This window comes from Gallus gallus, chromosome 2, assembly GCF_016699485.2.
Source record: "Gallus gallus isolate bGalGal1 chromosome 2, bGalGal1.mat.broiler.GRCg7b, whole genome shotgun sequence".
NCBI lineage: Eukaryota > Metazoa > Chordata > Aves > Galliformes > Phasianidae > Gallus > Gallus gallus.
In genome coordinates, this window is record NC_052533.1 from 147,874,274 (window position 1) to 147,886,491 (window position 12,218).

The window sequence follows — 12,218 nt, forward strand, 5'->3', positions numbered from 1 at the left end:
ATCCCCATTCCAGGCGCAGAATCAAGCTCTTGGTCTCGCTCAACTTCATGCCATTGGTGATGGCCCAGCCCTCTGGGCTCTCAAGAGCTCTCCCAACACCTCCCCAATTCTGAGAGTCAGCTGCTCATCAGTAGTCTGTATCATACACAAACTTCTTACCTTGTATGCATTTGCAACGGCATCCAGATCATTTAGTAAAACATGAAGGAGAACAGATCCAAAAATGGAGCTCTGGGGAATCCCACACCTGACTGGCCACCTGCTCGATACAACCATAACAAGTAATAGTCTTTCACTTGGCTTTGGAAGCCATCAGTTCACTCAACATATCATGTATTTGTTTAGATATATGCTGGAGAATTTCTCCAGAAGAATTTGCAGAAAAACACTATGAATAACTGAATGATAATACTAATAAATGAACATGCTGAAGATCATAGAAATGACGCCTATTGGGTTCCCTTGGTGAACAACATGGGTATGCATCTCAGGAAAGGAAGTGCCATTATTTCTGAACCAGCATACCTAGAATGCCCAGACCAGGCTTCCATGGCTATTTGGAATTGGGAACTCCTCTAACAACAAAGACACAAAGCATAGTGCACAAGTGCCAAGCGATGACCTCACTGACAACACGGCTCCTATTCAGTGTTTTGGCCACTTCTTCGACGTGCCATGACACAAACGTGCAAGATCACTCCTTTGGCCTCCAATACCCTCACTTGAAAGGTGCCGCCAGTGCCAAAAGGACACGTCCTCACGAGAAGGACATGAAAAGGCGGAGTTGCTGGAAGGAGAACACACATCAAATGACTGGCAACACTACGTCATGCAAGAGCTGCACCTGCACAATGCTGCCATGCGCAGAGGCTCTCTCCACGCCCTCAGGCACTCACACAGCAGCATAAAAGCCAGTCCTGTCCCTTGCATCCTCACACCCTTCTCCGGACGTCTCACTCCTCCAGGTGAGCCTGCACCCTGTTGCTTTTCTTCCCCTACCCCACCTGGCCCAGCTCTCCACAACCCTCTGCCCTCACACTCTGCTGCCTTCCCACCATCTCCCCACCGCCACACTCCCCACACCCCACACCACGCCTTCCCACTCCCTGGCCCACCCCAGCACAGCTCTTCTCTCTCCCAACACCGTCTGCTCACCCAACAACCTCTCTTCCAGAGACCCTCCACCCCACAGCCATGTCCTGCTCCGACCTCTGCCGCCCCTGCGGACCCACCCCGCTGGCTAACAGCTGCAACGAGCCCTGTGTCAGGCAGTGCCAGGACTCCCAGGTCGTCATCCAGCCTTCCACCGTGGTGGTCACCCTGCCGGGACCCATCCTCAGCTCCTTCCCCCAGAACACCGCCGTCGGATCCTCCTCATCAGCTGCCGTGGGCAGCGAACTCAGCGCCCAGGGAGTGGCCATCTCCTCCGGCGGCTTCGGCTTCGGAGGCCTGGGCTGCTTCAACGGCTGGAGAGCCCGCTACCCCTGCTAAGGGCCTGCGCCCACACCCTCACAGCAACCTCCTGCACCCTGCAAGGCGCCTCATGCACTGAGCTCTCATCTCTGTGTCACTGATGGCACATGGGCTCACCAGCCGTGGCTCCTCTTATCATGGCATGAAACAGGGAAGCACGGAACAGCATCAGACCATGCTGCCTGAAAATATGTCCACTCTGTCTTCTTTCTTTGCACTTGAAATTGTGCTCTTTCCACCTGGTGATCACCAAGTGAATCCTTCCTTTTAGTGTGTTTCTCTCAATAAAGTTCTCATGCTCTTCAGCCACAGATTCCTCCTCTTCATTCCTTCGCATGATGCCCTGTACACTTCTCACACTGCAAAGACATGGCTCTAGAAACCATCATGTCTGGCACAAAAGGCCCCAAGACCTCCTCTTGCAACCATGTCACGAAGAAGTGCTTTGGTGGCTAGCAGGTGGCCTTCGTCACCCAATAAATTATCTACACCTACCCAAATGAAGTGATGGGCACAATGAGTCTCTTCTGCCCATGTTCTCTCATACAACGTCTCTGGGTCAGCACACTCTAGATTTCTTTTTCTCACAGTCAACATTCTCTCATATTCACTACAAACATGCACACAGAATCATTTCTCTTATCAGTACTGTCTTGAAGTATTCCAGTACTGTGGCCCTGCTCAAGCCCAGTCAGGAATAGCAGGCTGTCCACAGTCAGGTCCAGTCCCTGCAGCCAGGCTTTTAGTGGAGACACTGAACATCATTCTGTTCGCTTCCCTTTCATTCACTTCCCAGTCTTGGCCTATACAACTATGAACTCACCACATCAGGACTCCGTATGACTCACCTCAGACCATTGGACCCCTACTTTCAACCACTAGTAAGACCACCTCGGCGTCCACTTACCTGAGCAGTTTGCTGACAGTTTGCCTAGAAGCACGGCATGGGAGGAAGCTTCCAAGCCATTACAAAAGGCAAGGGCATCAAATGTCACTCCACCCCCTCATGCACATCACTCCTCACTTCAGTGTTGAAAAACTGAAGTGGGTCTGTACAACTTTGTTCTCTATTTCCAACAAGTTCTTATCCATTCCGTGCTCGGCAGTACTTTCTGGGAGGATTTCCTTCACCTCCTCCCCAGTCACTAACGTCAGGCCCTTCAGGCTGCAGTTCTACCCACCTTCCTCCTTTATTACTTTAAGACAGCAGTGGCATGAGTCTCTTACACTTCACAGAAATCTCACCTCATCTATGTGATCTTTCTAAGATAATTGATACCAGCATGGTCAACACATCAGATCCTCACCATTCATGGGTGCAACTCTACAGGTTCATTCAACTTCTGCTGAGCATTCCTGATCTCCACAAATCCAGGAATTTCTCAGCCCCCAAAATAACATGAAGAACACTCACTCTCTTGACCACAGACAGTCCATCCCATTAATTTACCTTTTGGGATGCAAATATCACCACAATCACCTCAGGACTGCAGCCCATGACAGACTGTGCCCACTGAGTTCTCCTAGGAAATAGCCAAATCCTCTTTCTGAACAACAAACGCTGTGAGGGAAAACAGCCTCACTCCTTGACACTCAACCCACAAACACCCAAATGCTGTGTTTCACCAGCCTGCCTTTTCTGACAGACCCACTCACCCTCTGCCTGTCATCACCCTCACGGCCCCTCCCAGACCTCACCAACCAGCCCAGCAGACCCCCATCTAGCAGTGTGTCCGCCCCAACTCCACACTGTGGAAGTGCATGCCTCAGAAAACTGTATTCCGATGCAGTGGCCAGTGCCACCATTTGGGGAGTACGGCAGGAGTCCTGACATCACAGAGCTTGCTAGCCCCACACCAGGCATGAGAGGACAGCATCCTGCTCTCACAAACAGCCCACCCTTGCCGGCTTGGACAGCTGTAAGGAGGGCCCCAAGCAGGCACGGCACTAAACAGGCAGCCTCCTTGCTCCCAGCTACAGCATTCCAACATCAAGGGGCATCCAGCCAGCCATGTAGCACACCCAGAGGAAGAGACAAGAGCAAAAGGCTGTCTAACGAGATGCAATGAGCTCAGGAAGGGAACAAGCGCAGTGCAATCAGAGAATACCCGAGGATGTTGGGAGGGACTCACAAGGATAACTGAGTCCAACTCATGCCTCCACAATGTACTCCTTAAAATTAAATGGTAGATCTGAAGGCATTGTCCAATGTTTCTTGAAATCCAGCAGCCTTAGTGCTTGTGCACTGCCCTGGGGAGCCTGTTTCATGCCCTGCACCCCCAGGTGCAGAACCTTTCCCTAACCCCCACTTGACCTCTCCTTACACAGCTCCATGCTATTCTCACAGGACCTGTTCCTGTCACCAGACAGCAGAGCAGCTCTTCCACTCCCCTTTGACGTGCTGTAGGATGCCATGAAGTCTGCTCTTTGCAGAACAAACCAAGGAAATTTGGTTCCTAGAGAACTCTTACCTTCTTTGAAGTCCTTCTTTGCACCCTACACGATAGTTTCAGGTCATTTCTGTAGCGTTGAAGTCAAAACTGAATACAGTACAGGAGGTGAGGCCAGAGCAGCACAAAAGCAGGGTTGAACAATCCCTTTCCTCTCCTGCTGACAATGCAGGGCTGGATGCACCCCATGGTACGGACAGACCTGTTGGCTGCCAGGGTACACTGCTGACTCAGATTCAACTTGCCATCAACCACAACCTCCAGATCTCTTCCCATGGGGCTGCTTTTAAGTCTCTCGTCCCCAAAATCTCAAGTGTACGGGGTGTTCTGGAATCAGGTGCAGAATTACACTCTTGCTCTTGTTCAGCTTCATGCCACTGGTGATGGCCCAGCCCCGTGGTCTCTCAAGAACTCTCTTCAAGGTCTCCCTAATCCTGAGAGGGTCAACAGCCCCTCCCTAGTTACTGTCATCTACAAACTTCTTACTTTGCACGCATTCGAGCCCTGGATACTGATCATTTCACACAGCACGGAGGAGATCCGGTCCAAAAATGGAGCTCTGGGGAATCCCACGCCTGATTGGCCACCCGCCTGATGTAACCACATTGGAAAAAACCCTTTGAGTTGGAAAACAGAGCCAACAAGTCGCTCAGTGCATTATGCATTTGTCTAGATGCATGCTGGACATTTTCACCTGAAGGAGATGGAGAAAAACAGCATGAAAATCTTTGCCCAAGTTCATAGACATTGTGCCTATTAGGTTAGCATCTTGAACAAAATGGTTGATGTTCTCTTATAAGGATGTGCCATCATCACCAAAGCAGGATACCCAGAATGCCCAGACCAGGCTCCCGTGGATGTTTGGAACTGGCAACTCCTCTAACAACAAAGACACAAACCATATTGCACAAGCGCCAAGCGATGACCTCACTGACTCCCTTTCTGTGCTTTGGCCACATCTTCCGCATACCCTAACATGAACGTGCAAAATGGCTCCTTTGGCCTCCGGTACTCTCACTTGACAGGTGCCGCTGGTGCCACATGGACGCGTCCTCAAGGAAAGGATGCAAAAAGGCAGAGTTGCTGGAAGAACAACACGTAACACATGACGCGCAAAACTACGTGATGCACAAGTATTGTGCAGCGTTGAGAGGAGATCCTCAACAGTCCACCAAATTTTTCCTCTTTCTCTTAAGATGTCCTATCGCCATCAGACCACATAAAAAGTTGGTTCCCCTTCCTGCCTGTAAGCTCCCTTCAAGCACAGAAAGGCCACAGTGAGATGTCCCTGGAGCCAACTCTTCTCCAGGATGAACAAACCCAACTCCAGCAGCCTTGCTTCACAGCAGATGTGCTCCAGCCCTTTCATCTTCTCTGTGGCCCTCCTCTGGACCCACTCCACGCAGCACCCTCAGCATTCCTGGGTGACACCCAGCAGGCCTCGCACACTTCGGCACATCCAGTTGAACAGCCCTTCTGTGTCCTTTGCTCCATCTTCCTCAGAAAAAGAAGTACTGCTCACCTCAGCAGCAAGACACAAAGCACTCACCACAGATGAATGGGGGCACGCCAAGCACTCCTCAGCTATGCCCTTGACCACAATAGCCTGGAGTGGCTCATGACTGCATGCCCATGCAGCATGTATGCTTCTGATTTCTCTGTGGAATCCCCAAATCCTTCTTGTAACTATCAAAGACTACGCAGAGCAATAATAGCCTCAGCCATGGTCACACAACTCAGCAGTGACCCCATAACCTCCGCTTCAGCCTTCCAGACCAACACCCTCCCGTTCAGCCCAGGGATTGCTACCTCTCACCCAGGCCTGAGAGGACTGCGTCCTGCCCTCATGAACAGCCCTCCTCTGCCTAAATAAGCTACAATCCCTACGGAAGCCCTAAGCTGAAACTACACAAAACAAACTAAACCAGTTCCCAAATAAAACCCTGATAGCACAAAGGGAACCGAGATCTCAATGAAGGACACCCAATGGGAAAGAGAGGGGCGAAGCACATGGAAAGGGAAATTGGACAAAAACAAGCAGGGAGCAAATGCCCCACAAGTAACAGGGACTCGTGCCAGACACACTTGGGAAGCGCAGAGCAGCCTGCTAAGGATGCCAGAAATGGGGTCCTCACCACACAAAGCAGTCACAGACCATAGAATCATAGAATCATAATGTAAGTGCTATGCCATGATCTCATCCCTTGTTCTACACATCTCCCGTGCTTTAGTTGCATCTTCCAACCACCCTCCCGAGACACACCTTGTGTATAAATCCACCAAAACAGTCACTCTCACTTAAAAACTGCCGACAGGGTCAAAGCATCAAATCCACCGCACAAGGAAATGAAAAGGGAGAGCTGTGGAAGGCAAACACACCCCACCTCATGCCTGACCGGGATATGGCACCCAACAGCTCCTCAACACACAGCACTGCCATGCGCAGAGGCTCTCTCCAAGCCCTCGGGCACTCACACAGCAGCATAAAAGCAGCCCTGCGCCTCGCTCCCTCACACCCTTCTCCTGACACCTTCTCCTCTGCGCTCCTCCAGGTGAGCCTGCATCCCACTGCCCTCCTTCACACCCCCACCTGGCCCAGCTCTCCACACCCCCTTGTCCCCCAGACTCTGCAGCCTTCCTGCTCCCCCACTGCCACACTCCCTATAACTCCACATCATGCCTCTCCACCCCCTGCAAAGCTCACAGCACAGCTCCTCACACCCCTCCAACACCCTCTGCTCACCCAACACCTTCGCTTCCAGAGACCCTCCACCTCACAGCCATGTCCTGCTACGACCTCTGCCGCCCCTGCGGACCCACCCCGCTGGCTAACAGCTGCAACGAGCCCTGTGTCAGGCAGTGCCAGGACTCCCAGGTCGTCATCCAGCCTTCCACCGTGGTGGTCACCCTGCCGGGACCCATCCTCAGCTCCTTCCCCCAGAACACCGCCGTCGGATCCTCCTCATCAGCTGCCGTGGGCAGCGAACTCAGCGCCCAGGGAGTGGCCATCTCCTCCGGCGGCTTCGGCTTCGGAGGCCTGGGCTGCTTCAACGGCTGGAGAGCCCGCTACCCCTGCTAAGGGCCTGCGCCCACACCCTCACAGCAACCTCCTGCACCCTGCAAGGCACCTCATGCACTGAGCTCTCATCTCTGTGTCACTGATGGCACATGGGCTCACCAGCCATGGCTCCTCTTCTCACAGAACAAAACTCGCAAGCAGGGAACAGCGTCAGACCACGCTGTCTGGAAACATGAGCACTGAAACTTTCTTCTTTCTTTGCACCTTGAACTGTGGCCTTTCCGCCTGGTGATCTCCAAGCAGATCCATCCTTTTAGTGTGTTTCTCTCAATAAAGTTCTCATGCATGCCACCCTCAGAGTCCTCCTCTTACTTTCTTGGCCCAATGCTCTTCCCACTTCACCCACTACAAATACATGGCTCTAGAAACCATCATGCCCGGTCAAAAAATGGCCCCAAGACCTCCACCCGCATCTGTGTTGCCAACAAGAGCACTGGAGGCTAGCAGATGGCCTTCATCACATCACTTAGCATCTACACTTGCCAAAAGAAAAGCATACAGTCAATTGCCTTGCTCGTGTCCAGTCAGGAATAGCAGGCTGTCCGTAATCAGGTCCAGTCACATCACCCAGGCTTTTAATGAAGATACTGAATAGCACTGACCTCACTTCCCAGTCTTGGGCTATACAGCTATGAACTCACCACAGCATGACTCTGTGGCTCACCTCAGACCACTGGATCCTTGCTTCAGCCACCTTTAAGCCCACCTCAGTGTCCACTTACCCGAGCAGATCGCTGACAGTTTGTCTACCAGCATGTCATGCGAGGAAGCCTCAAAGCCTTTCCTAAAGGCGAACTCATCAAATGTCACCGCACCTCCTCACGATCAAAGCTGGTCACTTCCATGTTGAAGAAACTGAGCTGGGGCTGTATATGCGGGCTCTCTATTCCCACCATTTCTTACCCATTCTGTGCTTGGCAGTACTTACCGGGAGGATTTCTTTCACCTCCTTCCCTGCAACCAACATCAGGCCAACCAGCCTGCACTTCATCACACCTTCCTTCCTCATTTCATTACGATAGGAGTGGCATGAGACTCTCCCAGGTTCAGGAACCTCTCCTCATTATTGTGATCTTTCTAAGACAACTGATATCAGCGCAGCCAACAAATCAGACCCTCATCATTCTTGGGTGAACCCCAACAGCTCCATTGGACTTATGCACAGCCCCCGTTTGCCTCAAAAGCGAACACTCTTCACCCCTGTGACAATCTGGAAAACAGTCATCTTCTGGATCAGGAACAATACATCCCATTAATTAACATCCTTGCTCCCAGCTACAGCATTCCAACATCAAGGGGCATCCAGCCAGCCATGTAGCACACCCAGAGGGAGAGACAAGAGCAAAAGGCTGTCTAACGAGCTGCAATGAGCTCAGGAAGGGAACAAGCGCAGTGCAATCAGAGAATACCCGAGGATGTTGGGAGGGACTCACAAGGATAACTGAGTCCAACTCATGCCTCCACAATGTACTCCTTAAAATTAAATGGTAGATCTGAAGGCATTGTCCAATGTTTCTTGAAATCCAGCAGCCTTAGTGCTTGTGCACTGCCCTGGGGAGCCTGTTTCATGCCCTGCACCCTCAGGTGCAGAACCTTTCCCTAACCCCCACTTGACCTCTCCTTACACAGCTCCATGCTATTCTCACAGGACCCGTTCCTGTCACCAGACAGCAGAGCAGTTCTTCCACTCCCCTTTGACGTGCTGTAGGATGCCACGAAGTCTGCTCTTTGCAGAACAAACCAAGGAAATTTGGTTCCTAGAGAACTCTTACCTTCTTTGAAGCCCTTCTTTGCACCCTACACGATAGTTTCAGGTCATTTCTGTAGTGTTGAAGTCAAAACTGAATACAGTACAGGAGGTGAGGCCAGAGCAGCACAGAAGCAGAGTTGAACAATCCCTTCCCTCTCCTGCTGACAATGCAGGGCTGGATGCACCCCATGGTACGGACAGACCTGTTGGCTGCCAGGGTACACTGCTGACTCAGATTCAACTTGCCATCAACCACAACCTCCAGATCTCTTCCCGTGGGGCTGCTTTTAAGTCTCTCGTCCCCAAAATCTCAAGTGTACGGGGTGTTCTGGAATCAGGTGCAGAATTACACTCTTGCTCTTGTTCAGCTTCATGCCACTGGTGATGGCCCAGCCCCCTGGTCTCTCAAGAACTCTCTTCAAGGTCTCCCTAATCCTGAGAGGGTCAACAGCCCCTCCCTAGTTACTGTCATCTACAAACTTCTTACTTTGCACGCATTCAAGCCCTGCATACCGATCATTTTGTACAGCACGGCGGAGATCAGGTCCAAAAATGGAGCTCTGGGGAATCCCACGCCTGATTGGCCACCCGCCTGATGTAACCACATTGGAAAAAACCCTTTGAGTTGGAAAACAGAGCCAACAAGTCTCTCAGTGCATTATGCATTTGTCTACATGCATGCTGGGCATTTTCCCCTGAAGGAGATGGAGAAAAACAGCATGAAAATCTTTGCTCAAGTTCATAGACATTGTGCCTATTAGGTTCGCTTCTTGAACAAAATGGGTGATGTTCTCTTAAAAGGATGTGCCATCATCTCCAAAGCAGGATACCTAGAACGCCCAGACCAGGCTTCCACGGCTGTTTGGAACTGGCAACTCCTCTAATAACAAAGACACAAACCATACTGCACAAGCGCCAAGCGATGACCTCACTGACTCCCTTTCTGTGCTTTGGCCACATCTTCCGCATCCCCTAACATGAACGTGCAAAATGGCTCCTTTGGCCTCCGGTACTCTCACTTGACAGGTGCCGCTGGTGCCACATGGACGCGTCCTCAAGGAAAGGATGCAAAAAGGCAGAGTTGCTGGAAGAACAACACGTAACACATGACGCGCAAAACTACGTGATGCACAAGTATTGTGCAGCGTTCAGAGGAGATCCTCAACAGTCCACCAAATTTTTCCTCTTTCTCTTAAGATGTCCTATCGCCATCTGACCATGGAAAAAGCTGGTTCCCCTTCCTGCCTGTAAGCTCCCATCAAGCACATAAAGGCCACAGTGAGATGTCCCTGGAGCCAACTCTTCTCCAGGCTGAACAAGCCCAACTCCAGCAGCCTTGCTTCACAGCAGATGTGCTCCAGCCCTTTCATCTTCTCTGTGACCCTCCTCTGGACCCACTCCACGCAGCACCCTCAGCATTCCGGGGTGACACCCAGCAGGCCTCGCACACTTCGGCACATCCAGTTGAACAGCTTCTGTGTCCTTTGCTCCATCTTCCTCAGAAAAAGAAGTACTGCTCACCTCAGCAGCAAGACACAAAGCACTCACCACAGATGAATGGGGGCACGCCAAGCACTCCTCAGCTATGCCCTTGACCACAATAGCCTGGAGTGGCTCATGACTGCATGCCCATGCAGCATGTATGCTTCTGATTTCTCTATGGAATCCCCAAATCCTTCCTGTAACTATCAAAGACTACGCAGAGCAATAATAGCCTCAGCCATGGTCACACAACTCAGCAGTGACCCCATAACCTCCGCTTCAGCCTTCCAGACCAACACCCTCCCGTTCAGCTCAGGGATTGCAACCTCTCACCCAGGCCTGAGAGGACTGCGTCCTACCCTCATGAACAGCCCTCCTCTGCCTAAATAAGATACAATCCCTACGGAAGCCCTAAGCTGAAACTACACAAAACGCACTAAACCAGTTCCCAAATAAAACCCTGATAGCACAAAGGGAACCGAGATCTCAGTGAAGCACACCCAATGGGAAAGAGAGGGGCGAAGCACATGGAAAGGGAAATGGGACAAAAACAAGCAGGGAGCAAATGCCCCACAAGTAACAGGGACTCGTGCCAGGCACACTTGGGAAGCCCAGAGCAGCCTGCTAAGGATGCCAGAAATGGGGTCCTCACCACACAAAGCAGTCACAGACCATAGAATCATAGAATCATAATGTAAGTGCTATGCCATGATCTCATCCCTTGTTCTACACCTCTCCCCATGCTTCAGATGCATCTTCCAACCACCCTCCCGAGACACACCTTGTGTATAAATCCACCAAAACAGTCACTCTCACTTAAAAACTGCCGACAGGGTCAAAGCATCAAATCCACCGCACAAGGAAATGAAAAGGGAGAGCTGTGGAAGGCAAACACACCCCACCTCATGCCTGACCGGGATATGGCACCCAACAGCTCCTCAACACACAGCACTGCCATGCGCAGAGGCTCTCTCCAAGCCCTCGGGCACTCACACAGCAGCATAAAAGCAGCCCTGTGCCTCGCTCCCTCACACCCTTCTCCTGACACCTTCTCCTCTGCACTCCTCCAGGTGAGCCTGCATCCCACTGCCCTCCTTCACACCCCCACCTGGCCCAGCTCTCCACACCCCCTTGTCCCCCAGACTCTGCAGCCTTCCTGCTCCCCCACTGCCACACTCCCTATAGCTCCACATCATGCCTCTCCACTCCCTGCAAAGCTCACAGCACAGCTCCTCACACCCCTCCAACACCCTCTGCTCACCCAACACCTTCACTTCCAGAGACCCTCCACCCCACAGCCATGTCCTGCTACGACCTCTGCCGCCCCTGCGGACCCTCCCCGCTGGCTAACAGCTGCAACGAGCCCTGTGTCAGGCAGTGCCAGGACTCCCAGGTCGTCATCCAGCCTCCCGCCGTGGTGGTCACCCTGCCGGGACCCATCCTCAGCTCCTTCCCCCAGAACACCGCCGTCGGATCCTCCTCATCAGCTGCCGTGGGCAGCGAACTCAGCGCCCAGGGAGTGGCCATCTCCTCCGGCGGCTTCGGCTTCGGAGGCCTGGGCTGCTTCAACGGCTGGAGAGCCCGCTACCCCTGCTAAGGGCCTGCGCCCACACCCTCACAGCAACCTCCTGCACCCTGCAAGGCGCCTCATGCACTGAGCTCTCATCTCTGTGTCACCGATGGCACATGGGCTCACCAGCCATGGCTCCTCTTCTCACAGAACAAAACTCGCAAGCAGGGAGCAGCGTCACACCACGCTGTCTGGAAACATCAGCACAGTAACTTTCTTCTGTCTTTGCACCTTAAGTTCTGGCCTGTCCACTTGGTGATCCCCAAGTGCATCCTGACTTTAAGCGTTTTTTCCTCAATAAAGATCTCATGCATGTCACCCACAGAGTCCTCCTCTTCCTTCCTTCACCACTACACTGCGCTTCCCACTTCACCCACTATAAAGACATGGCTCTAGAAACCACCGTGTCTGGTA

General features: G+C 52.2%; 3 protein-coding genes across 7 annotated transcripts in view; all 3 read left to right on the forward strand.

Moving 5' to 3' along the window:
- Window positions 1-814: 814 nt before the first annotated feature.
- LOC121106490 (feather keratin 1-like) overlaps window positions 815-12,218 on the forward strand; it is a 37,447-nt gene continuing 26,043 nt past the window's right edge. For 2 of the 5 annotated variants that reach the window (XM_015283204.4, XM_046927103.1), the window contains exon 1: window positions 815-965. In XM_015283204.4, coding sequence (XP_015138690.3) covers window positions 830-965 — 136 coding nt within the window. In that variant the 5' untranslated portion in view covers window positions 815-829. Of the gene's footprint in view, window positions 966-1,174; window positions 1,779-6,298; window positions 6,476-11,256; window positions 11,305-12,218 lie in introns of those variants that run through there. The other 3 variants (XM_040696099.2, XM_046927120.1, XM_046927124.1) reach the window with 3 other exon arrangements.
- Window positions 6,300-7,118, forward strand: LOC100859039 (feather keratin 1-like). The gene is made up of 2 exons (NM_001277759.2): window positions 6,300-6,485; window positions 6,690-7,118. Exon 2 carries the CDS (start codon window positions 6,706-6,708, stop codon window positions 7,000-7,002), a length of 297 nt encoding a protein of 98 aa, NP_001264688.2. The 5' UTR covers window positions 6,300-6,485; window positions 6,690-6,705; the 3' UTR covers window positions 7,003-7,118.
- On the forward strand, window positions 11,163-12,122 carry LOC121113102 (feather keratin 1-like). Its single transcript, XM_040696100.2, has 2 exons — window positions 11,163-11,304; window positions 11,515-12,122. Exon 2 carries the CDS (start codon window positions 11,535-11,537, stop codon window positions 11,829-11,831), a length of 297 nt encoding a protein of 98 aa, XP_040552034.1. The 5' UTR covers window positions 11,163-11,304; window positions 11,515-11,534; the 3' UTR covers window positions 11,832-12,122.